Source organism: Rhopilema esculentum, chromosome 7 (assembly GCF_057945365.1).
Source record: "Rhopilema esculentum isolate cy_ngs chromosome 7, ASM5794536v1, whole genome shotgun sequence".
NCBI classification, from domain to species: domain Eukaryota; kingdom Metazoa; phylum Cnidaria; class Scyphozoa; order Rhizostomeae; family Rhizostomatidae; genus Rhopilema; species Rhopilema esculentum.
In genome coordinates, this window is record NC_142821.1 from 98,952 (window position 1) to 123,453 (window position 24,502).

The following is a 24,502-nucleotide window of genomic DNA, read 5'->3' on the forward strand; positions in this document are numbered from 1 at the left end:
CTTGCAGATCGCGAACGGCACTTCTAGCAAAATAAATCTTTTCCTTCTACATATTCTCAAAGGCAGAAGTAAAACGAGCTGTTATTGTAAGACGCCTGTAAGACGCCCGTCATAGCTGCGAGACTCAAATAAATGTGATTTCTGGTATTTCCATACTTAATTCTATCTCAAGTGGAAACCGAATCGGTACAGGGGTTAATTTTGAGTTAGCTCGCGTTATCTCACGCTATTTCACAATATCTATTATTAGAGTTAGTTTTCAATTTAACTCAAAATTATCTCACTTTAACTCATAGTGGAAACCAAGCTTCAAAGAAAACAAAAAGCAAGAACCTAAGGAACAACAAACTGGAGGTGATTCTTGGAGTTGATTCAATCAAGCTTATTCGCTGATATGTATATTCCGTATAAAGAATTTCAAGAAACTTGACAGGCTACCCCCTTGCATCATACAGAACAAGAGAGAACATCCTTGATCCATTATTTCACAGAGTCACTGCAATCCATTATTTTTTATGTCAGAATGGTATTGGTTTTTGCAGATGGTGATGCAAAAAAGTCATGGCTTGTGATATTTTGCACACCTGTTGTGCTGCAGGCCTTCATCAGAACATCGATATAGTATTATTAAATAGGGCAAACGATAAATGACTCTGATTTTTTCCTCAGTTTACCTTGAGACTTCGTTAAGAATAGTTTTTCGCTAAATTGGTCTTTTGCTAATCATCAGGGGCGTCGTAGCTGGAGGCAGGGCAGAAGGGCACATGCCCCCTATCATTGACCATTCGGCAACTTATCGAAAATCTTACATCTGCTCGGCAAAAGAATATAAATAGTTCATAGAAAAGCAAGAAAGTTCAAATGAACTTATCAGTATATGTAGGAAGATATAAGCAGATAAAGTTTACTGAAGACAGTAAAACTTGTGGTTATTTATTTTACAGTCTGCCTACTCAAATCTGTACATTTATACAGGAAATGGCAAGCTTGTCAATTGGTATTACTAAATCTGAGTGCACCTTTTTATATTTCAAGTTTGTAAAGAACAGGCTGCGATCAACAATGGGCCAAGGGAGGTTAAATAAATGTTTATCTATGTAAACATAAATGTAAACATTTTATCAGGTAAAAGAATAGGAGGAAAAATGGTTAAAAAGAAAACAGAAGGGTAAGTAGAGTCGAAATATTAACTACATGAAACGTAGTAGGAATACGACATAGAACGTAAGACGAGATGGAAAAAGGAGAGGGGTAGAAAGCATAAAATGTTATCATATGTCTTATATGTTTTTTAATCGATCGGTGGCTTCTCCATGCAAACATTTTTCCCAACACATTGTACTTATCTTTATTCGAAAATATTTGTGTCTCAAGAACCAGTTTGTAAAAATTTACCATGTTTTATTGGTCCGTTTTAACTGAATTAAAGTCACCTGACTTTGCTGTTCTGCGCTTATTTGGCATCAGTTGATTTGCGTAAGGCTTGCAGCGTGAAGGTTTCGCATTTTAACAAAAAATGAGAACGGATAAAAAATGCAGAAATTCCTCAGCATTTTTATTTCTTTGTTTATTTTGGAAGGCTTTCTCAAAAAATTATTATCATTAAGTTAAAAAGACTTTATCGCCAGCCTAAATTTGTTTTTGTCTGTAAGCGCAATCGAGCTTCGAACTGTCCGGGTACTTTCTTTAGGGGAGTGTATATGGAACGTGGTAGGAATACGTAAGACGAGATTGATATATGCGAGGGGGTAGATAGCGTATATTTGAGATAAGATATAAAATGATAATAGCTGCATTTGGAAAGATACGAATATTGTTTATTAAGACCATTAGGAATAAGAGTACCAAATTTAGAAATATTACGTTTTTCGAGGGTTTTGCGTTTAGTGTTGTTATGAGGAGCGTAGCAAAGTCCAGTGACTTTCATGTTGGCTGGTGTATGGCCATCTTTGTTGAAATGGGAAAAAACTACGCATGCGCTTAATGACGTCATAATTTTAGTTTAAACCCCTTGTCAGAAAAGTTGCAAGCTGTGCATTTACTTTCAGAAAATTTAGAGCACTACCATTTCAATGGTCTGATTCCACAAATAATCAGAATGAATGGAAAAGAGTCACTCGAAACTGACTTCGACAAGGAAAACTGCCTAGACCATTGTTATGCCGAAAGTATAGAGCTACCTGCGGCGGAAATAATTGAAAATTTACACAACGCAAAGAAATTTGCCATTGATATTGGTATGTTGTTTTAAGATAATTTTTTTGATGATTTTTTAGATGTTTTTCATGATGTATTTAGGCACATCCGTAATTTGATTCAACATATGCAGCCTGGTATTTATTTGGGAAGCCTTCATAGTTTACTTGGTCATCAATATAGTGCTGATGTGATAATTGAATCGGGCCAATGGCTGAAAATACACTCACCTCTTGTATACCGTTAATCCTCGAATTAGCCCCCTGAGGACTTATTTATTGTTGAAATGTTTGGATGAGGGCTTATTCGAGGGAGGGCTTATTTGAGGGGGGGCTTATTTGAGGGGGGCTTATTTGAGGGGGGCTTATTTGAGGGGGGCTTATTTGAGGGGGGCTTATTGACAATTTGTAGTTCTAGGGAAGGGGCTTATTTGAGGGGGGTTTTATAGATTTATGTGCTCATTGAGGCATAAAAGGCCTAGTTCCGGTAGAAAAATAATCTGATTGGCTCCAGTAAAATAAATGATCAAATTAACTCTTAGAAGACATCTTATCCAAATTTTCTATAATAGATTGTAAAGTTTAAAGTAGCCGTTCTACACTTTTAGACTTTACACAGTAAACCTGAATAACTGTCTTGTTTTGAAAACTTAACATCTGGTTAGATTTATGTAGCATGGCAACTTGAATCGGTCTTTCGAAATACGAACAAACCTGTATCGTGGAGCCCTTAGGAGTTGCTCTAACCCCGAAAAACGTCGCACACGCCAGTGGCGGAAGTTATGGGGGCTCGCCCGGAAAATTCGGTCTTTCGTCGGATAATTGACAACCGTTTAACTTATCGAAACTTTAGCAAGAATTCATTCTTAAAATCTATGTATTTTAAGCTGATATAAGGGGCGTAATTGCCAAATTTTCTGTTCGTTTCGCTCGCAGGTGATCCTCTTTTTACCCCAGGGGTCTCTAGAACCTCTCTGTGCTCATTTTGCAAAGTTTGAACATAGCATAGCTGATAAAACATTAGTTAATACTAAACAATCAAACAAAAAATATCTGACAAAAATCAAAACTGCTTGTGAATTGAATATTTAATTTTAACAGGTGGTTCCTTAGCAAAAGTTGCGTATCTATCAGAGGCTAGCAGGATAGGTGCAAGGCATTACTGTAGGGGTGGGCCATCAATTGGTCCTGCAGATGAGGTAGGAAAACTGGTGAGTTCATTATTTTCTTCTTTGAATAAACCATTACAGCAAAAAAGCTTATTTTTTAGCAGATTTTTCTTGCAAATTCCTGGGATTTGCTTTGCTAGAAATGATATCATGCCAAAGCTATAAAACTAGCAAAAAAAGGCATAAGTAAAAATCGGTTTGAAGAGAAGTGTTTGCCTATCCCCGACTTCCTTAAAATCACAACTTCATTTATGTATGACTTTTATTCATCAACCACTGTAGCATCCGTAAAGGATAATTGTATTTTAGGATTTCATTCATAAAGTCATGTTTATAATCACGAAGCTTTTTGTCTTCAATTGTATAGAATCTATTATGTGAGAGCATATACCCAATCTTGCCTCAACATTAGTGTCTGTTATGCCAACGTTTTTTAGCCCGTCTCCACTGCGCAAGAAGAACAAGAGAAAGTCGCAAAGCTGCACTTTATCAAGTTTGAATCAATCGAAACCTGCGTGGATTTTATCCAAGAGAATATTTTTGATCATCGAAGTGAAACTGAAGATGAATCGATGCAAATCACCGGTAAAATAATCGTTAAAAGAAAAACTTTCCTTTCTCTTCTAAGTTTTTGTATTTTATATCTGTTTGTTTCCATTGTTTAGTGCTGATTTATTGTAGCTGATTATAATCTAATTTTTGCAGAAATATGAACGGAGTCTAGGTAAGGTTATGTGATTGTTGGTTAGTTTATATATCACTTTTAAACGCTACCTCACCATTGCTGTATCAAGCTAATGAATTCCTTGGGACCTCATGGCGACGACACACGAAATTATTTGCTCCTCTTGAATTTGCATTTCTTTCTTAGGTGGCGGAGCTTTCAAATACGCAAACTTCTTTTCATCAAAGCTTGGAGTGAAGTAAATGTTATTCTTGTTTCTAGATTGCATTAGAGGATAGGAACCATTTCAGAGAAAAATAGTCTTCCCAAGTGCTGCTTTAGGATATTCTAATTATATCTCAGTCCTCCATCGAACATTTATCTCTGAATCTAGTTTTGGACGTCTTCTTCAACAATATCTATACATACATGCAAACATGTAGCTATTTTCTTTATATAAGAGGCACTGCAATTGTTGTTGTTCAAAACTTGGTTTGCTGTGTACATATCTGTTTCTGTTGATGGTATACATGCTTTTTTGTAAAGAACCAGTTTATAAAGGACATACATGTAGAAGACAGAAAGATTAAAGAACCGTTAGTTCTAAAGACAAAATCCCTAATGAACTTTTAATTTTGAATTTATTTTCATGATATAATAGCAAGCAATCAAGAATAAGGAAGCTGACTTCATTCATTTTGTGTTGAAAATCGCATAAAATATATATTACGTAGGTAACGGTATCGATTGTTTCATAGTGTAATTTCCTCTATTCTCAAAATTAGACGGATTTTCGGAATAAATTATTGTAATGTTGGAAATTCTCAAACTTGAGTTGTGGGTTTAAAGAAGAAGTGAAACGAACCTTTTAACAACATTAATTACGCTGACTAAAGTTCTTTTCATATCGTCAAGGGGCAATTCACTTTTGTAAAGAAGTAGTAGATTACCACAAAAAGAAAATGATTTCTCAGGATTTGCCGATTGCTACCATAGAGTGACTTGCTGCTCGGATTTTGTGAGTTAAACTCCAAATCTTCAAGGGCCAAATTTGGTTAAGGGATTGGTCAATATTGGTCATAAATTATATGCTTATTTGATATTGAAGACCGGGACAGTGCCAATTTTGTGCCTATCACCAAATTTGAAAATTTTGTCCTAGGTTTGAAAATTCATGCAGTTATGTTGCATAAGGTAAAACATTTGAAAACGAGAACAAGGAAGTCGATCGATTCCAACGCTTTCCACCAGTGGATATTCATTTTAAGAATAAGATCTTAATATAAAGTTTAGTCAAAAGAATGCAGTTTCCGGCAAACTTGAAGCATTAAGATAATAAGAAATTTCTCAGGTAGTAATTTTTGCACCCTTGTCCTTATATGGTTTGCGAGGCATCAGGCACGTTCACAGTAGGTATCAAGAAACAGAGACAAAGACAAAAAACATTTATAATAACTTTCCAGCTAAAACAAAAGTTACCAGTTTTTCTGTCCCCTCCCCCTACACTTACATAAAATGCTTCTATTTGATTAAAATAAATCAAAGAATTTTTGCCGCAAAATTTTTCTTTCTGGCCCTAAAATTCATTGGCAACGACGACTCTGATTTTCTTCTTGATTGAATTTCCAAATGAGGTCCAAAAATAAGGAATTTTATAAACAAGGCCTCGTGCTAGGTCCCGTATAAAATAAAAAGCGTGTAATTTTTTTCCATTATCTACCGATTACCGTTCAATATTTATTTTTGCATTTCCTTGTTCTTTGCTCTAGAGTTGACAAGTTAGATGAAATGGCATGTTCGATAAGAGGTTGCAACTTTTTGTTGAAAAATATTCCAAACGAGTGTTTTACATTTCAAAAAGGCGATGATTTGAAGAAACCGATATACACCTTTCAAAATGTCGACTCCCGCAGCTTATTTCCGTATTTATTGGTAACTATTGGAACCGGTGTCAGCATTGTCAAGGTAAAGATTCTAATTTATTGCCAATTCTTACCTTGCAATTCTTGAATGTACAGAAGAGAGGTACATCTGTTTTTGGAACCATTCAAATATCACTAACCATTAGAGTATGAAGATGTTCCAAGGAACAAGCAGGGGATCCGTTTTCAAGAAACGTTTTTGACAATCATTTCCATTAATATCTTAATCTTATCTTCCCGCTAAAACAAAACATTATCATATTCTGTAGTTTACGCTGTAAATATGACAAGAATAAGAAATTGTAGCATGACTTTTGGTGATTGATGTCTCTGTACCTACAGACCCACTGGCGTCCCTTTCTCTCCCCCCTCTTCAAAAATTTAAAAGTAATTGATTGCATTTATTTGTCCTATGTATAAAGGTAGACAGTGAAAGCCAATATTAAACACTTGGAGGGACAAGAACAGGTGGTGGGACATTTTTGGGACTTGGTTCCCTTCTGACTGGCGCAAAGGTAAATGATTACTGTGGTATCGACACCTTAACGTGTAAATGTTGATTGGCATAACTGCACAAATTATTTATCTCACAATTATCATATGCTATCAACCTGACTAATAAAGGACATTCTGTACAGGAATCTAGGTTTAAATCTTGATTGTTTCTTTATATGCAAAATGTTACAAAATCATACTGATGATGATTTCGCGCATGATGACAAAATCATGCGCGAAAACAAAAACTTTCTCTAAGTTGATGACGTCAACAAAAACTTTGACTTCTGTTCAAAATATTTTTCATTCCATCTTGGATTTGAAATCTGCATAGTTAATTAAGTGGGAAAATGCAATAAAGGTTGAGCTGAAGTCCTTGGATGACTTTTAAAGATTTTTTCAATTTTTGTTGATCAAACATATAACTTCCGGTGTAAATTTTTCTGGCCCATCTTGGATTTGAAATCCAATGAATAAAAATATTCTAAAACAATTGCTTCCCGCCTAAAGTACAGTATCCTGCTTGAGGTTTTGATGAAAGATTTCATTAATCTACTTTCGAAGTAAAATTGGATTCGATGTGGTTTAAAATTGCACAGAGATTATTGTTACAGGGCTTCGATGACTTGCTGCACCTTGCGACGATAGGTCAACACAATAATGTCGATCTGCAGGTGAGTATTTCAATACCTTTACAAATCTAAATAAGTATATGAATATAAGTCAATCACGATGCCAGCATTCTACCACAACTGCTGCTGTCAAAGAGTATGGGCGCTTTAAATGTTGAAATAAATATTGCCAGCCAATTGCTTTCATTTAGATTGAAATTTATGTTATAGATTCTGATTCTGTTTGGTTTCCATTTATTGAACTTTTGTAAAAATAGACTCAATTTTAAGGCTCGATTCTTTCCTTTTTGTATTTCAAACTGGACACCACTGCATGAAAAGTATAGCACTTGCATTCCTGAGGTCTTAATATAGAAAATAGATGCACGCTTGAAAAAACCAACGTTGCACGTTTTACCAAACACAAAAACCGAATGCCCAGCAATCAGTTTCCTCCCAGTTACCGCACTGTCTTTTTTCAGATCCAAGATATTTATGGTGGTGATTATTCCATGATTGGTCTCCCAGGGCATATTACTGCTAGCAGTTTTGGAAAAGCAGCTAGAATGTCTCGCGAGGACAAAGAAGGTCTGTTCAGAATTCATTTATTCGATTGATTCTGCTCTTACAAGATATCTTTTCACAATCCACCAACTTCTTGAACAAGGTGCAATGTGTCAACCGCGCAGTTTGAAACTGCCACGAACGTTACATTCTTTGTGATTCTTCATGAAAAAAATTTCGAAATTATTTATAGTTGTATTTTCATCGAACATTATACCAGAACTTACTGCTAACAAGGTATGTGACCAAGACCTGGTTCCTTTCTCAGAGCTCTTTTTGAGTAGAAACAACAGTTCTAATTGGAAAATGCATGGGAAAGATATTAATTTAAAGCCTGCATAGTGTGGGAATGGGAAATTTTCCGACCACGTTTTAGATTCTGACCCATTACCCAAAGCAAAGTATTCCCAGTGACGCTAAATAACTTCTGATAATTCATAATAAAAGAATATCAAAATTTCAAACAGCTGCGAAATTTGTTTACTAAGGCTGGAAACCTACCTCGCCTCCACTTTTTCTAACAACAACTACCTTTCGAAATTTCCTGAATTTTCAATAACTGTATTACCCTGGTTACATGATGCAACAAGGAAAACGTTCTTGATAACAAGGAGCAAGTTTCCATGCATCATGCTACGGCAGACCCAGGGGCGCCTACACAGGGGGGCTGGAGGGGCAGCTGCCCCTCCTGTTCTCTTCGAAGAGGGGCAGAGGGGGCAAGAAGTTCCCTGAAACATAAGAAAATACTATAGAATTTTATCGATAATCGATGACCACTTTGACTACACTCGTTATGTTAACACTCGTCTGAGGGAACACCCGCACAAAAATGCAGAGAATGATAGTTTGTCTGTGACAGGGTCGGCCACAAGAGGGAGAGCGACAAAGATAATAGATGATAAACAAAAGACGTGTTCCCTCAGAAGTACTCCAGAAACCTAAGGAGGATAAATCGGTATAAAAACTTGGCGGGCAATCAAAATTTTACAACCAGCCCATTTATAACAGCCATGATTTTTAGAAAACCTAATATTGTGTATAGTGACAAGGCCATTTAATACCCTTTTTTATGTATGGATAATTTCGTCAACATTTTCTCTATGTTTAGAATCTTTGATGGTAAGAGCCCCAGCTGTATTAGTGGCACATATTCAAGTTGATATTTTGTTATGTTACCCCCACCCTTGCCCCCCTCCCACCTAGGAATACTCGATTATGTTAGTAGAAAAATTTCACGATTTGCCCTCGGCACCAACACTGCCCCTCCTGCCCTAAGCTGGTGCAGGCGTCCCTGGGCAGACCCGTTTACAGCAGGAGCAAAATAACAAAATTTGAATTACTAGATTGTTCATGGTCTTTTCTACATTTGTCTAAAAACCTTTGTGTTCTCATGTTAACTTTCAAAAGTGCTGAGAACCGCAATTTCATTTCTGATACCTTTATAGATGCGAAATCTTATATACACTTTGATGCAATGACAAATTTTCTGTACCAATCCCACGCACAAATGCGTAAAAACAATCAGACAGAAACTATGGAATTCATTCCCTCTAGGAATAATAGAGTTTGATCATGATTTATACTTTGACATATTTTGCTTATGAATAGCTTCAACTAGCTTTGCAGCTATCATCATGTTTATATGTTTCCCTTGGAGAACGAAATGGCTAGGGCAGCCAGATTTTTTCATTGCTCATTTCAAATGCGCTTGTTTTATAGGAAGCGCGTTTAACAAGGCCGACCTTGTGGAGAGCCTCCTCCATATGATTTGCGATGACATAGTCCAGGTATTTTATTGAATTTATGTTCTGAAATTTCTGAGCCACTAAATGTAAGCACCCGGTTTTGTGTAGCGTGATTCAAGCGGGGAAAATAACCCCCGAGATTTGCCGCGAATGAAACGGAATAAAATGATTTGGAACTGCTAAATAAAGAATATAGGTTTTTGGTGTGTTTACATGATAACCAAAAGAAGTTTTCTGTACCGTTCTAAAGAGTCGACGATGGCTTTGAAAGGGCAGTTGAAGATAGCCTGCGTGCAGACTCTTTCGATTAAATTTCTTCTCTGAATCATTTCAAACATTGGCTGTTCATTAAGCAAATGATTTTTGTCCTATCGATGATCTCATTCGGGGTGTTTGTAAGCCATACCCAGTGTTGCGTAGAATGCGAAGATGGAAATTTGACAAATTGGGAAAACAACCACATAGGTATTACGGTGCTACATTGTTCAGAAATTTAAAGGTCATTGCTAATGTTTTTTGGTGAATTCCCAATTGCAGACCATCATAGTTCTTGAATCAAAGGTGCTGTAGAAGTATCAAAAACACCGTTTTTACTATTCTTGCTGCCCTGTTCTGGAATTTTAGTAATCTGTTCAACCTAGTGGCCCCACAGGAGCCTCATACCGAGCAACAGATGCTCAGGTGAGTGGTACATGGAACATATCGTTGGGCGCATAAATTTTTGTCTGGATGTTCTTGATTTGGCTATCCCAATAGACCAATTCGATTTACCCTTACGACTCACGACTTACCAATAGGCCTCGTTTTGAAAAAATCTTCAAATTCTTTTGTAATTCTCTTCAAATTCAAATTCAAATTCTTAATTTATCTTGATTATTGTATTTTAACAGAGGTTGAGATACTAGGGAATAATCTAGTCTTGAAAAAGACCATCCCCCACCCAAGTCAAAATTGCTTGCAAAAGAAGATAATGCGCCAGTTGCTATCCCCATGACAGCCAAACAGCATTTTCTTCGACTATGAAATCGAGTTCTGTGACTAAGAGCTAAGAGACTATTTCGTAAATCCAGATTTTTCAACAGCCTTAAAGGTAATTCCCGAAACCCTTCACACCCGGTGAAAATGGCATATAATCCACACAAGTGCGACTTTCAACCCGCCTTTACTATTTAATATCATGATACAGTTAACGCGTTTGAAACATGGAAAAACAATCATAGAATGCTACATTGATAATGAATAACTTGCAATTCCGTTTAGGGCAAACCAGTCTGGACAAAGACGCCTGAATCTGAAATGAAATTCTAATTTTACGATACCTGATCCCATTTAGATTGTAGCAATAGCAATGTTTTTAATAAAAATTCCATATCAGTTTGTAGGTACTTCCAGTCTGTTCTTTGTTCATAATATTTTCACTGTTGAGCCATGGGACGACTGTCTGCCCAAGCGGCAGCGCTGGTTGGTGGCAAAAACTCAGACGGCTGAAATTTTCCATTTATTTCGAAATCAGCGTAATAAAACCCCGATTCAGAGTCTCGAACCATTGAAAAAGTAAATTATGTGTCAAAAATGCAAAGTTAGCTCCTTTCAGATGCACAAAATAAACATTTGTCCGCAGCATTTTCTTAAAGGTTTCTATAGAGAAACACAAAACGTGCTGAGAACATGTCACTTGTGACGTCAGAGATGATCGCCCACTCGTGACAATTTTCGCCTCGAGTCTCAAGTTGTCGGAACAACTGTCGTTTCTCAACTTAAAACTCCTGTATTTCGAAAACGGTAACTGTGATTTAAAAAATCTTTTCGATCCCGGAATTTGCTTGTCACAAACTACCGTTTTAGCCAATTGTTTTTAGCGTGTCAGTTCTCCTTTAATGATGGATGAAGTATAAGATGCAGAATCAAAGAAAAATCACCATTTTGTGTAAACCGTTTAGTATTTAATCCACAACCATTTCAATTTACATATCCGCCGATCACATTACTTACTTTCAACTCCAACTCTAACCAACTCACTGACTAATTTCGTTTTCCAACATACATAATCATATTCACTGTGACTTGTCGATTGACATTTACCATGTGTATGTCCTTATTTGGTATAGAGAATCACAACATGTAATTTCGTACTGTTCTAAATCAAATATTAACTCAACATTTCAGTTATCATTCTACGTGCTGCCGTGCCACGTATTACACTACCGATTTTAATAGTTACTGTGTGGGGTCTTTAGAAGATATTAACTAGGGTCTGGGCCCTAACACCAATCGAACTCATTAAAAACCTAGATGAAGAAGGAATATTTGTATAAATCATAATATATCAACTAATAAGGAAAACCGGAAAACAACAATGGAAACGATCGATAGATCTATTGATACCAAAGAGTGGAAACAACAGGATATGCTCAAACAACAGAACAATCACACTCATATCTCATGCCAGCAAAGTGTTGCTTAAGATCATACAACACTGAATGCAAATACCTATGGAGAGAGAAATGCCTGTAGAACAAGCTGGATTCAGGAAAGGACGAAGGGCAAGGGACCAAATAGCAAACTTGAGGTTGGGAATGGAGATTGTGAAGGAATACCAGCAACGAGTGTACATGTGCTTCATTGATTACTGTAAGCCATTCGATCACAGTATCATGTGGAACGTAATGCGCAAGATGGGAATGCAAGAGTACATAGTTCAACTCATTAGAAACCTGTATGAAAACAAGGAGACATAAGTAAGAACGGAGCATGGTGACATATAAACCTCTGGAATTGAAAAAGGAGTGAGGCAAGGCTGCATCCTTTCGCCCTATCTATTCAACATGTACAGTGAATTCATCATGAGGAAAGCGAATCAAAACGAATAGAAGATGGTATCAGAATCGGAGGAAGAAAGATTAACAATTTTAGATATGCAGATGACACCACCCACCAACTGGTAAACTTGCTCACACAAGTGAAGTAGAGTAGTGCAGAGGCGGGGTTTTATCTGAACTTGAAAAAGACGGAAATTTTATTATTTTGGGATCAAAAATCGTGGATAATGGAACGTGTAGTAAGGAAATTACAAGACGATTGAGTCTAGGTAGGGCAGCAATGCCGTGCCTTACAAATATTTGGAAGTACAATAACAAAACCACCAATACCAATATTAGGGATGTGAATGCGTTGGTCTTTCCTGTTGTCATGTGAGGATGCGAGTCGTGGACTATGAGGAAAACAGACAGGAAAAAGCTGGATAATTTCGAAATTTGGTGCTGCTGGAGACGGATGCTGAGAATACCCTGGACTGCGAGGCGAAAAAATACATCAGTTCTTGAGGGGATGCAGCCGAGATGTCCATTAGAAGCCAGAATTATAAAACAAAAACTCTCTTACTTTGGACAACAGTCTAGAAAAGCCATCATTGCTCGGAATGCGCAAAGGGAAACGGAGGAGAGGCGGACCAGCTGCACGTTGGATGGATGACATCAAGACGGTGACGAAACTCTCGTTGAAAGATCTGCGGGAGGCCACCAGGGACCGCGAAAAGTGGAGGATGAAGATCATGATCATCAAACCTGCAGATCGGCGTCGACTTGATGGGATAATATGATGATGACTGTTGTGAAGCAAATAATGTAATGTGAAACATTCCATTTTCTCCTGCACAGAGGCAGTTCTAACTGTTTCACTCCCGTTTTCATCCCTTAGGTCCCACCAGGTCACCGTTCAACATAACTATTCTGAACCCCTGCATATGTGGGTACTTGAAAATAACCACAACAATTTCTTCGCTTCCAGGTGGCACCTACCTAAAATCAAACCTTGTTAAAACGTTCAACAACATGAGAAACTTTAGGGCCACGCCCTGGCTTTGTGTACCACTTCCAACCGTTAAGACTTTGGTTTTTGTTGTTAGCAGGTTGGAGTTTATCAAAATTACCATTCAGACCTTTTGGCCTCCGACTGTTGAATCTTGGACACCAGGGACCGGACTGGTAATGAAATCTCCGTAGAACAAACTACCGCTATTACGTACTGTTTTCTTGGCCCGTGCAGAATTGTTAATAGCAAAGTTCTACTGTGTTTAGGGAACAAAAGATAATACTACCTTTTTGCAAACTTGGCACAAGTTTGGCTTAATGCGCCAATCAGGCATCATGCGCCAACGAGAAGGCAAAATCTTTCTCATATTAAAAACTTAATTAGTTAATTTTTAAGCTACGCCTTTGGTATAGTTAGAAGTAGACCAGAACTAAACTGATCAATCAATATCTCTTTCAGATATCAACCTTATTTGCTCAGATTTATGGGCTTGAAAGAATTTTCTTTGGCGGGAACTTCATCAGAGGTCATCCACTGACAATGCACACTATAAGTTTGGCAGTCAAAATATTTTCCAGGGTGAGAAATTTTCATCTTTATTCTCCAAGTCTCTAATTTCAAGATTATAATTTATCAATAATAATAATGATATATATGTGTCAAACCTAATACCAGGTTTTCTGATGCTCAAGATTCTTAAAAAATAGCATTTTTTCTAACGGTAGCTGGCCTCCTGATCTTTCTATGTTCTGTACTGTGAGACTAAGCTGGTTTACAGTAGATAGCTGATTAACCACCCAGGTGCTTTTTCGAACATGGGTGCTTATTTAAACGTGTGTATTTATTTATTCGATCGTGTGCGCTTTTTCAAACATGAGCGCTTTTTCAGACTTCTTGTCTTTAAGACCCCGTTTACACTGTGCCGGATGAATTTTATCCGCATCAAAATAAGTTCAGATAGGCGTTGCGCTTACACTAGACCCACGCTATCCGCATGAATTTGAGAGCAGCTATCCGAACAAAATTAGTTCACCTAGGAAAATAGATTAAATTAATTCAGATAGCTATGTGGTACAGTGTTTTATCCGGATAAATTTTATCCACATCGTATCTTGCTCGAAAGCGATTGGCTATTTCATCCAATTTAGTTTACACTGTCTCCCAATCAAGACCTTTCGTCATCTTGGCTGCCTTGTTATCGATAAATATTCGTGTTAAAAGTGCAGTATCTTTCCAGTCTACGCAAAATTGGCATCTTTGTCAGCTTTCCCTACTTTCGTTGCTAGTTCAGTGTCATTTTGTTTCAAGAACAAACTATTAAAACAAACTAGGCCTAGTTTGCATTGACAATATCTTTGGCGGGAATTTTGTTATTATTTTGTTGCCAGAGAAAACTTCATTTCGGGTGTTTTGTGCATGATTTAGGACATGTGACTGCAGTTATCTGGGAGGCACAGTGTAAACGGAAGGGCAAAATGGACAAAATTTGTGCAGCACAATGTAAACGCGAATCAATCCGAACAAGTTTTATGCGGAAAAATTTAATCCAGAACAGTGAAAACCAAAAGCACATTTGTTATTTTAATAACTGTTGCATCTTTGAGGAAGTGTTTGAGGAAGTGTATATATAGTCCAGTGATCCCTTTTGCGTTTAGGTCGAGTTCAAAGTAAAAAGCAGTGAACACAATTTAATAGTAGCAGCCAACATAAAAACTGAACAGCATCAAGACAAACAAACAACGTTCTAATTTAAACACCTGAAAAACACGTAACAAAAGTATACAAAAGTTGCTTTTCTTTTAGCTATTTATTGAACACAATGCAATAATCAAAGGCGATAAGTCCTTTTGTTAGTCAATTAATGATATCGCAGCTCTTTTGTTAGTCAATAAGCGGCACCCCAGCGCAACTACACACAACACCTTCTCACCTAGCCTTGAAGTTCAAGGCGAAGGCGAGAACATCTTCTTTAGGCCGGTTTCTACTTGATTCGCTCTGGTCGCACGACTTGGCGAAATCAAATCAACATTCAGCGAATGAGGAAGTTCAATTTGCGCATGCCCCAATGTGCATTCACTCAGTCGCGCGACCAGAGCGCATAAAGTGGAAATCCGCCTTTAAGCTTAGGGGCCCGTTATGATTTTCGTGGGTTGTGAGGACCATACTCTGGTGTAGCTGGCCTTCTGTCGGTGGCAGATCCTGGCAGTTCCACGAACGTAGCAGCGCTAGTCAGAGGTGAATTTGCTCTCTCTGTAGACGGCGAAGGAGGAACTCCGGGATCGTCTCCAAGTAGGACCTTTTGGCTGCACGTGAACATTGAAGGAGCGGGAGCCTTTGCGCTTGATGATTATAGCTGGTACCCAACGACCTTCTGCGTCTCTTCTTGGACCTAAGTAGAGGGCGTAGACAGGATCTCCGACTTTATAAGATCTTACTACTTTAGAGATAATCTCTTTCTGCTGGGATTTGGTAGCCTCTCTAGCTTGTTTTCCCTGGGCTGTATGCTCTGGAGACGGTATTAGAGTATCAATCCTGGTTCGGATTTGACGTGAATTCAGCAGTTCAGTCGGAGAATACCCACTGGAATTGGGAATTCTGCATAACTGCATGAGGAATTCTTGCAGGGCTTTTCTGGGAGGAAGACTTGACTTCTTGAGTGCCTGCTTGAAGTTTGCACAAGTCGTTCAGCGGCTCCATTAGTGGCAGGTGCTGTATTGTTTTGTTGAGATATGGACGCTAATAGCCAGACTATTCTAATATGCTAAGCCCCTGTAGTTTGGCAGGATTGTTTGGTTAGATGATTGGTGATTGTGTTTTGAGTATGATGCTCAAAATGTTGGTCTTCTTATTGGATATTAATCTAAAAGGCACAACACAACAGCAGGATGGTATGGAGCTCCGGTGAGATGGACAATGCCTCGCTCTTTGCACCAAGTCTGGAATTCAACTGACATGAATGCAGAAGCGTTAGCTGTTACCAAGGTGTGTGGGTAACCGAGATCCTAAGAATGCTTTAAGACTTGATACGTTTGTAGGAGGTGTCTTTTTAAGAACAGCATCCATCTTAGGACCTTTGCGATACCTTGTTGTGACAGTAGATGTCCCAAATACTCAACATATGGCTAGGCAAAGTGACATTTTTCCAGCCCACAACTGAGACCTTTGTCTTGCAGTCTTTGGAGCAAACGCTGAAGATTGCTCAGGTGGTCCTCAGCATCAATCCCGCTTACAAGGATGTCGTCCAGATAGGTAGCCACACCAGGAAGATCAATGGTGAGCTTATCCATGATCTGTTGAAAGTATCTGGGGGCAGATTTGATACCAAATGGTAGTCTTTTCTGCAAAAACACTCCCTTATGAGTGCTAAGTGCTATTCTTCGTTGACTTTCCGGCGCAAGCTTGATTTGGTTAAATGCATCTGCCAAGTCAATTTTGGTGAATCCATATCCTTCTCCTAATCTTCTCATAAGATCCTCGGGGAGAGGAAGCGGATGCTGATGATCCTCCAGTTGATGGTTGACTGTGAAAGAATAATCCCCACAGACTCTGATCTTGGGTTTCTTTTGTCCTGGGAGCACAGCCTTCTTGATAGGAACCACTGGAGTCCCAAATTGACAAAATTGTGTGGCTTCCCATACTTGTTTTGTTTCACCCTTCTGGTATTCTTCTTCCAAATCAGCTTCCATGGCGAATGGAACCGGTCTTGCTTTCCTGAAGATAGGTTGGGCATTGGGCTTAAACTTTACTTCGAGTTCATTGTCCTTGAGGCATCCTATTTCCGGTTTCCATAAATCTTTAAATTAATTGCACAATTTCTTGCATTTCTCCTGTAGTTTGGTGTCGACCTTTAGATTGCTAAAGGCTGCATGGCATGATTCGACATCATTGAGTGCTTGGTCTACAGAGATGCCCAGCTCCTTAGTAGCAGTTCGTCCCAATAGGTTAAGTTCTGGGATTTCTGACACTGTATAGTTGATATCACGTGTCTACTCTGACTCCTGTGTTGACGTTTTGGCGACGAACGTACCAATGATTGGTAAACCATGTTTACTTGCTGATTCATAGTGTAAATCAGGCTTCTGAAGTTTTGGACTTCCCAAATCCTTCCATGTCTGCTTTGATATGAAATTTCCATTCGTTGCACTATCCAGTTCCATTGTGCACGTTCGCCCTTGGGTCTTGATAGGTGCTTCCAGCTTTCGCAAGGATTTTTCATTCACTGCTTTGATTTCATGGATGAGTTTTACCGGCGTCTTTGAGCTTTTACTAGTTGCAGAATTTTTCTTTCTGCAAACCTTCGAGATGTGTCCTTTAATTCCGCAGAAGTGGCATTCTGAGTCCTTGAAACGGCATTGTGGTGCTTGGTGGGTATCAACACCACAGCGGTAACAAGCAAACTTGTTAGGGGGCCGTAGAGCGACCCTGTGTACAGATTTTGGCCTAGCCCCATGAACTGTGTCTTTAGCCACTTCAGCTGCATCCTCTGTTTCTGTGGCAATTTCAATAGCCCTAGCAAAATCCAGTTTGTCGTCCTTGACCTTAAAGAGGGCTTTAAGCACTGCCTCATTATTTACAGAACAAATAAAACGAGATCTGAGTGCTTCATCCTGAGGGTCCTTGATGGATGCAAAACCACAGGTGGCAGCATCTTGGCGAATACGTGCCGCAAGCTCCAAAACGTAAAGTGTTCGTGTACCACAAATCGTTTGGGGTCATATTGCGTTATCATGAAATTCACACTTCCATCCATGGTAAGATCATTAATTTGCTTGGGTGGATTCTGCTGTTTTACCAAATTTCCCAGTAACCGGTAAACATCCTGAGATTGATTAGTTAGGAAAATTTGAGCCTTTCTATCGTCATTGACATTATGTGCATCAAAAAATGTCAAAAATCTATCTTAGTAGTCAGGCCACAATTCACTTGTAGAATCAAATGGTTCGAAATCTGGTACTGAAGTTAATGTAGAAGTAAAACGTGCAGTTCCTGACTCTGAAAAAGACATTGTATGAAGAAGAGCCTTCGTTTGTTTTTGATAAGCTGCCGCTTGAGCTTCCATTTGTTTTTGCTGATTTGCAATTTGCAATTGCATTAATTCGATTAATTTTGCAGTTTCCGACATGATGATAATAGCTTCGCTTAAAATCTAACGTGAATAAAAATTAATGCAGTGCTTACCGGATTATTGAAGCTATATAAAAAAAGTGGAATACCATCTGTTGATTTTGTAAAATGATGAAAGCATCCTACTGACTGCGCCAATTAACTCCTGTTGTATCTTTGAGAAAGTGTATAAATAGTCCAGTGATCCGTGCGAATAGCAGTGAACACAATTTAATAGTAGCATCTAACATAAAAACTGAACAACATCAAGACAAACAAACAACGTTCTAAAATCCTGAAAAACACGTAACAAAAGTATATAAAAGTTTCTTTGTATATAGCTGTTTATTGAACACAATTAAAGGCGATAAGTCACTTTGTTAGTCAATTAGTGATTTTGTAGCTCTTTTGTTAGTCAATAAGCGGCACCCCAGCGCAACTACACACAACAATGCACATTTGAAAGAAGCATAATTTGGACTTTATTCATCAAAGTAGAACACGCTGAACTACATTGATTATCAATTTCTTGTAGCTATCTCTGTTCAACGTTATCTATGTGATCGGCACATTCTGTACCTTGTGCTGATGACGCATGTGTCATGCATGTGGCCCTAGCACAATCTTTGCCCTGAATATGAAAATATGATAACTTATTGGTACTCAACAGGGCAGCAGACTGGAAGCTTTATTTCTGAGACACGAGGGCTACCTCGGTGCTGTTGGTGCATTTGTTGCCGGAGCGATAAAAAATGGTTAGTTCTACGAATCTGTATTATATTTCATTAACATCAATAGATGGAAGTAAGTCCTAGTTGACTGTTCTCTATGTTTTTATTTATTTTCGTTGTTATTTTCATCGTGATGTTTTTAAGTGCTATATGTTTTGGATACTGATTAGATTGGTTTCAAATTTACATGTTTACACTATCCTCAGAATATTAAAGAATTGAAAATACAGTAATTTGATATACACGTACGTTCGAAAAGTATTGGAAAAACTTCTAAATTTCGAAAAAATTTTAGACACGAAATTTTTAAAGAATTTTTTTAAAAATCTTTTGTCATTAAACAAGTACGACAGCTATTCTCATTAAAGATAATTTTTCGCAAGACATTTTGGGTGTTGCGAGCCTTTTATGTACGCCAAAATTAAAAAAACATCAATGATAGAAGTTTTTTAAGCCTTGGAACGGAAATTTAATATCTTTTAAAAATCAAGAATTAAATAGCGAGAAGCGTCTGCAAACCGCTTTCTGCGATGAACACGCGATTATTTATCGTAAAACTGCTGCCTTTGCGGTGTGTAAAAAGTTTTTCCGCACAAGAACAGTAAGAAATAGTTTGACTTTGTAATTTTCTTCATAAATTTTTTTGTTATACAAGTGTAAATGTAAATAATAGAATTCGCTTGGGCATCTCTAAAAAATTGCGAAAGTTGTGTGAGTTTGTTGCTATTAGGCCATACAACTCTTTTGCAGATTTCGCTATTATTTACAAAAAAATTGTAAGAAACCAAATATTGTCGTGTATATTCTATTTGTATATTCTATTTTTATGTATATTATATTTATCTAGAATTATATGTTCTAGCAAAAGTGCACTTCAGCGTATAATGGGGGCATTTCAACCCTAAACCCAGTTAACATTGCCGAACAGCGGAGTTACAGTCAGTGAAATATTGAGAATGTGAAATGCTATCGGTTATTACCCTTGTTTTCTATCTATTACAAAATTTTTTCTTCCACAGCACCGACAATGAATGGTCTTGTTTCATGGCATGAAAAAGGAGAAGATCATTCGTTACCTTCGGCGCTCTGTGACTTAGATAAATGCTGAAAGTCTTGAAGTCACAATCAAGAGTCCATGACTTGCTTTATACCTTTGTAAAATTTTGTTCGGGAGATGATTGACTGTATGAATCAGCTTCAGTTTTAGATTTATCAACGACATAACTTTATCAAGTACAATTAAGAAAACATTTTACATCACTTTCATTAAAATAGTGGATTATTTTACAAACACAGTACAAGCAAAAGACTTCAGTCGATCAACCTCAAATGACACTTGACTAACTGCTCAAAGGTGATATCCCGCTGTTTTTAGAATTGCACCTTTAAGAATATTTGCCTGTGATAGCTATTTGACTATTAAACTCGTTTTTGACTTTGCTTGAAGCTTGAAATCAAAAATAGCTGCACTACTTTTCGTAATTTGATTTATTCATATTGGATTAATTAAGCAATGCACTCATCTCATGTTCTTTGTTGCTCGACCCGATAATGACAAGCCAGAACTAGTGGATCTTGTTGCAAAAGTTCCGACTCTCCTGATTTAAGGTAAGGGTCTTCTTATTAAAGAGTTCAGCTCCCATTTCAAACTTGACCTCCCGCTTTCAGGAAATTTACTTATAAATCCTATAAATCCCATATCCAAAAACATGTTCAGCGAATAAATAATATCTACACAAACGTATTTGAAGCTTATCACAAAAAAATAAAAATCTTAAAAAAATATAAAAAAAATAAAAAAAAATAAAAAAGAATTCAAAAAGAAAGGAAAAAAAATTAAAAAAATTCAAAAAAAGAAAAAAAGTACTCAAAAAGTAAAAAAAATTAAAACATACCAAAAAGAAAAAAACAAATTAAAAAATAAAAATTACCACTCAAGACCCTTTATCAGGTTTTGTAATAAAGATGTTATTGTTAGCCCGTAGAGATTTTAGTGGTTGGAAATGCTCTCTATGCAAAAGAAAATCAGGGTGGTCGATGGGAGAGCCGCTATACGCATATGCCAAATCGTTTAGTCGTGCTCGTAATTTCTTAAATTCCAAAGGGTTAGAAATCTCACGTTTGGCAAGTTGAGTGTGTATAATTTCGAATTAACCAAAGAGTTCCTCTCTGTTGATTGTTTGGGGTGGGATACAAAATTCAAGTACACTACCTGAGACAAATGTTTCAGTATCGGAGAGCGAATAATCCGAAAAATTGAAAATATGTTTTTGGGTATCGCTCAACTTAGACAGGACATATAGCCTGACAATCTGACATTGAAGCTAATGTTTGCTTTCTCGACAGATTCTCGTAGTAGGGAGTCCAGGCTTTCATATTCTGCCAGGTAACTCTTTTGAAAATGCCTGGATGCCACGGGACTGATGACGTCATTTAAGTTTAAAAAATCATTTTCATTTTTTTTTCATTTTAAAATTATTTATGCACGGTAGCCCCGTCAGTCATGACTGATTTTCAGGGGGCCGTGCCAAAAACTTTACAAATTAAAAAATCTACTAAAATTAATAACAAAAAAAGGAAACTAATTACAATCATAAATAATTTATTTACAACTATTTACATTAAATTTACAAAAAACCCTTTATCCTGTTCTTAAAAGAAGATAAAGAGGGAGCTTGCTTGGCCTCGCGGCTGAGATCATTCCAGATTTTTGCTCCACGAAATGCGATGAATGGCACTAGCAAGTCAGTTTCGGCATTTCTAAGGTTGATACAATTGCGTTCAGAATTTCTAACAAATAAATGCGAGAGATAATCAGGCGCGAGACTATTAACAGATTTATATACAGTTGTTGCAGTCTCACTTCTGTCATATGTCAAACCTAACGAGCGGGAGACTTTGGCTTGAACAGATTTAATTTGCTCGTCCCACACGAGGTATTGGTCAACTTGGACACCAAGTTGTAATCAGTTGTAATCAAGTTGTAATCAGACAAAGTTATCGCTAGCTCTTTACTGGATTGTTATTTTTTGACGCAAATTACATATTTTGACTCGTCTCGTTGCAAGCTTTCAACTGATGTATATTTAAGCTTGATTTGACACCATCAGTTTTTTCCTTATAACGTCATCAAAAATTTTGCATGAAGTCATCAAAGATCTTATTGTCATTAAATGATAAGTTGGCAAAACTTTGTATTAGTATGAGGCTGGATGTCAGCAAAAGCATTTCCTCCATAATTTTTTCAATCAAATAATTAGTATTTAGATTCTTCTATTTATCACAGACAATAACAATTTATGTGTGCCGGGCTGGAATTGAAGCAAGTATGTTGGTCGCCATTTGTCTTATAGTAGATGTAGGGCCAACAAAACTTCGAATAGCTGCGGCAAGGTCCAAGAAGTACGTATTCAATATCTCCGCAAGTGGTAGTTCATCTGGACTAACGATGGATAAGTCGCTCATTACAGCTTCATACAGTGTGCTCTTAACGGTCTTTCTGATGGCACCATCTGCTGTGCTGAGAGGCATCGATACTGGTGCAAGCGGAAATGACAGGATGGTCTCGAGATCTACACCTGCTTCATGCTTGTTCGAGTAAGCAACTAGAATGCCAAGAATGTCTCTCTGAAATGTGAGCTCTTTTTCTTTTCCTTTAATCTTTAGCCTAGTCTTAAGTGATGAGTCCTTGGAGGTTGTCAGAGGCTCTCTCTTGATGGGACCAAAAAATTCTTTATCTGCAGGACTTTTGGTTAACCTTTCTTTAAATTCATTCATTCAATCTCTTCCCCTTGCCTCCATAGTCAACAAGCAACTGCTGACTTTTTCTTCTACAGGATAGCCGGACACCAAGTTGTACAACTGGTCCTTGTCAAGGTTTTGGCTAAACGGATTGATGAAATGATCCTTAAAGGTTGCTTTTATTTTCTCAACCATTTTGTTGGACTTAATGAATTTGCTTTGCCGGAGACATTTTCGTGTGTTTGACATGGTGCTATCGATTTCTGCTATCTCCATCAACGATTCAGTAAATCTTGCTTGGAATGGTCGATACATTACCCACTTTCTAACAGTATTTTCTTTCGTTGCAAACAGTGTAACATCACCAGTAAAAAAGCTATATATGAAATGCAAATTCAAATGAGAAGAAAGCTACAATAAAAGATCTCCCTGCAATAGTGGTGCATAGATGAGCATCAAAAGACCCCTTACCATGTGGTACAGTTCTATCATGCAAACTAGTGGGCATTTAGAAGTTGACAACAAAGCATCATACAAATAATTTCTATCAAATGTGACTGAACATTTCGGAAATTGAATAGTACCTGTTGTCTTTGCTGATCGCATGTAACTCTGCTCTCCAGCTAGGTCGATTGATTGTCCAATTCCAAGCTTAATACGCCGAATTGATAGGCCAACACCCTTGATCTCATCTTTTGCTCCAGGATGCGTGCTGTCTAGGTAGTATGTACCGTACCTTGAATAGTGCACACGATTCGTAGCAAAGCAGAGTGGTAAAGAGGCATTCCAGATTATCATTCTCAGATCGTAGTCATTGCAATTCACTGAATAATGTAGCATGTGCTGTCGATTCACCATCTTCATGTATTCGGTCAAGTACTGGGGCGTTCTCCCGAAATCACCATTTATACATCAACATTTTGTAGATTGATATCGGCTAAGATACTCCTTTACATCATCTTCGTGAATGACTGTCGGAACACCTGTGACCTATGGAGGCCCTTTGAAGTATTTTTTAATTGAATCTGGCATATCTGGCAAAAATCTATCGAAGAAAAGACGTTCAAGTACTTCTGCAAATGCTTCATGAACTAGCCAGCATCGGTTATATTGCTTCCCACAAGTTTTTTCTGTCATTTTCAATCGATGTGGGTGGTGTGATGAAGTGTTTGTTATATTTTGAAAAGGTATAGACAACACTTCTAATAAAACTTCCTTTGGTAAAGGTAGTTTACTTTTACTTATTTCTGAAAGTGATGTACCCAGAAACCTGGAAGAGACTAAAGGTTCGGTTTGGCCAGGGTTCCAATCACTCGGTTCTCAATCGTCTCTCTTTTGTGAACATATTCATGACCTCTCACTCCGGCCTATCACCCTGTCCGAATCTTCTTTATAGCAGAGAGACAGTAATTGGTAGATGTAGATGAATTACGTTGTAAAATGTTTGTCATTTCTTGTTATGTTAGAACTTCATTTTACAGTGTGAAAACGAGGCTGCTTGCCCCCCTGACAAGCCAAAATTAGATGTTTAACGTTAATGCCCAGCAAGCATAGCGGTCAAATCTTTGATTGGCCGAGAGCTCTGTTCGCTACCATGTTCTAAGCTAATCAGCACACAGGATTCTCACAACAAAATCGCTTCGCAGCTAGAATTAGGCCCATTTTCGCCATTTCAGCGTGTTTTCACCACATTGTCTACGAAAAACATTGCACACCTCTATAAAGCGAATTTTCACTTTGGTTGTTGGAATG

The 24,502-nt window shown here is 37.7% G+C and overlaps 2 protein-coding genes across 4 annotated transcripts in view; both read left to right on the top strand.

Moving 5' to 3' along the window:
- The window catches only part of LOC148959900 (4'-phosphopantetheine phosphatase-like), a 37,665-nt gene extending 23,960 nt beyond the window's left edge, over positions 1–13,705 (top strand). Inside the window, exons 2-12 of one of the 3 annotated variants that reach the window (XM_089109194.1) lie at positions 297–354; positions 2,049–2,237; positions 3,297–3,406; positions 3,802–3,949; positions 4,236–4,287; positions 5,798–5,993; positions 6,373–6,465; positions 7,060–7,119; positions 7,539–7,644; positions 9,340–9,407; positions 13,635–13,705. In XM_089109194.1, the coding sequence (XP_088965320.1) occupies positions 297–354; positions 2,049–2,237; positions 3,297–3,406; positions 3,802–3,949; positions 4,236–4,287; positions 5,798–5,993; positions 6,373–6,396 (777 nt within the window). In that variant the 3' untranslated portion in view covers positions 6,397–6,465; positions 7,060–7,119; positions 7,539–7,644; positions 9,340–9,407; positions 13,635–13,705. Of the gene's footprint in view, positions 1–296; positions 2,238–3,296; positions 3,407–3,801; positions 3,950–4,235; positions 4,288–5,797; positions 5,994–6,372; positions 6,466–7,059; positions 7,120–7,538; positions 7,645–9,339; positions 9,408–13,634 lie in introns of all 3 variants that reach the window. The other 2 variants (XM_089109195.1, XM_065199228.2) reach the window with 2 other exon arrangements.
- On the top strand, positions 9,465–23,466 carry LOC135683852 (uncharacterized). Its single transcript, XM_089109196.1, has 3 exons — positions 9,465–13,754; positions 18,949–19,033; positions 20,029–23,466. Exons 1-3 carry the CDS (start codon positions 13,716–13,718, stop codon positions 20,115–20,117), a joined length of 213 nt encoding a protein of 70 aa, XP_088965322.1. The 5' UTR covers positions 9,465–13,715; the 3' UTR covers positions 20,118–23,466.
- Positions 23,467–24,502: the final 1,036 nt, after the last annotated feature.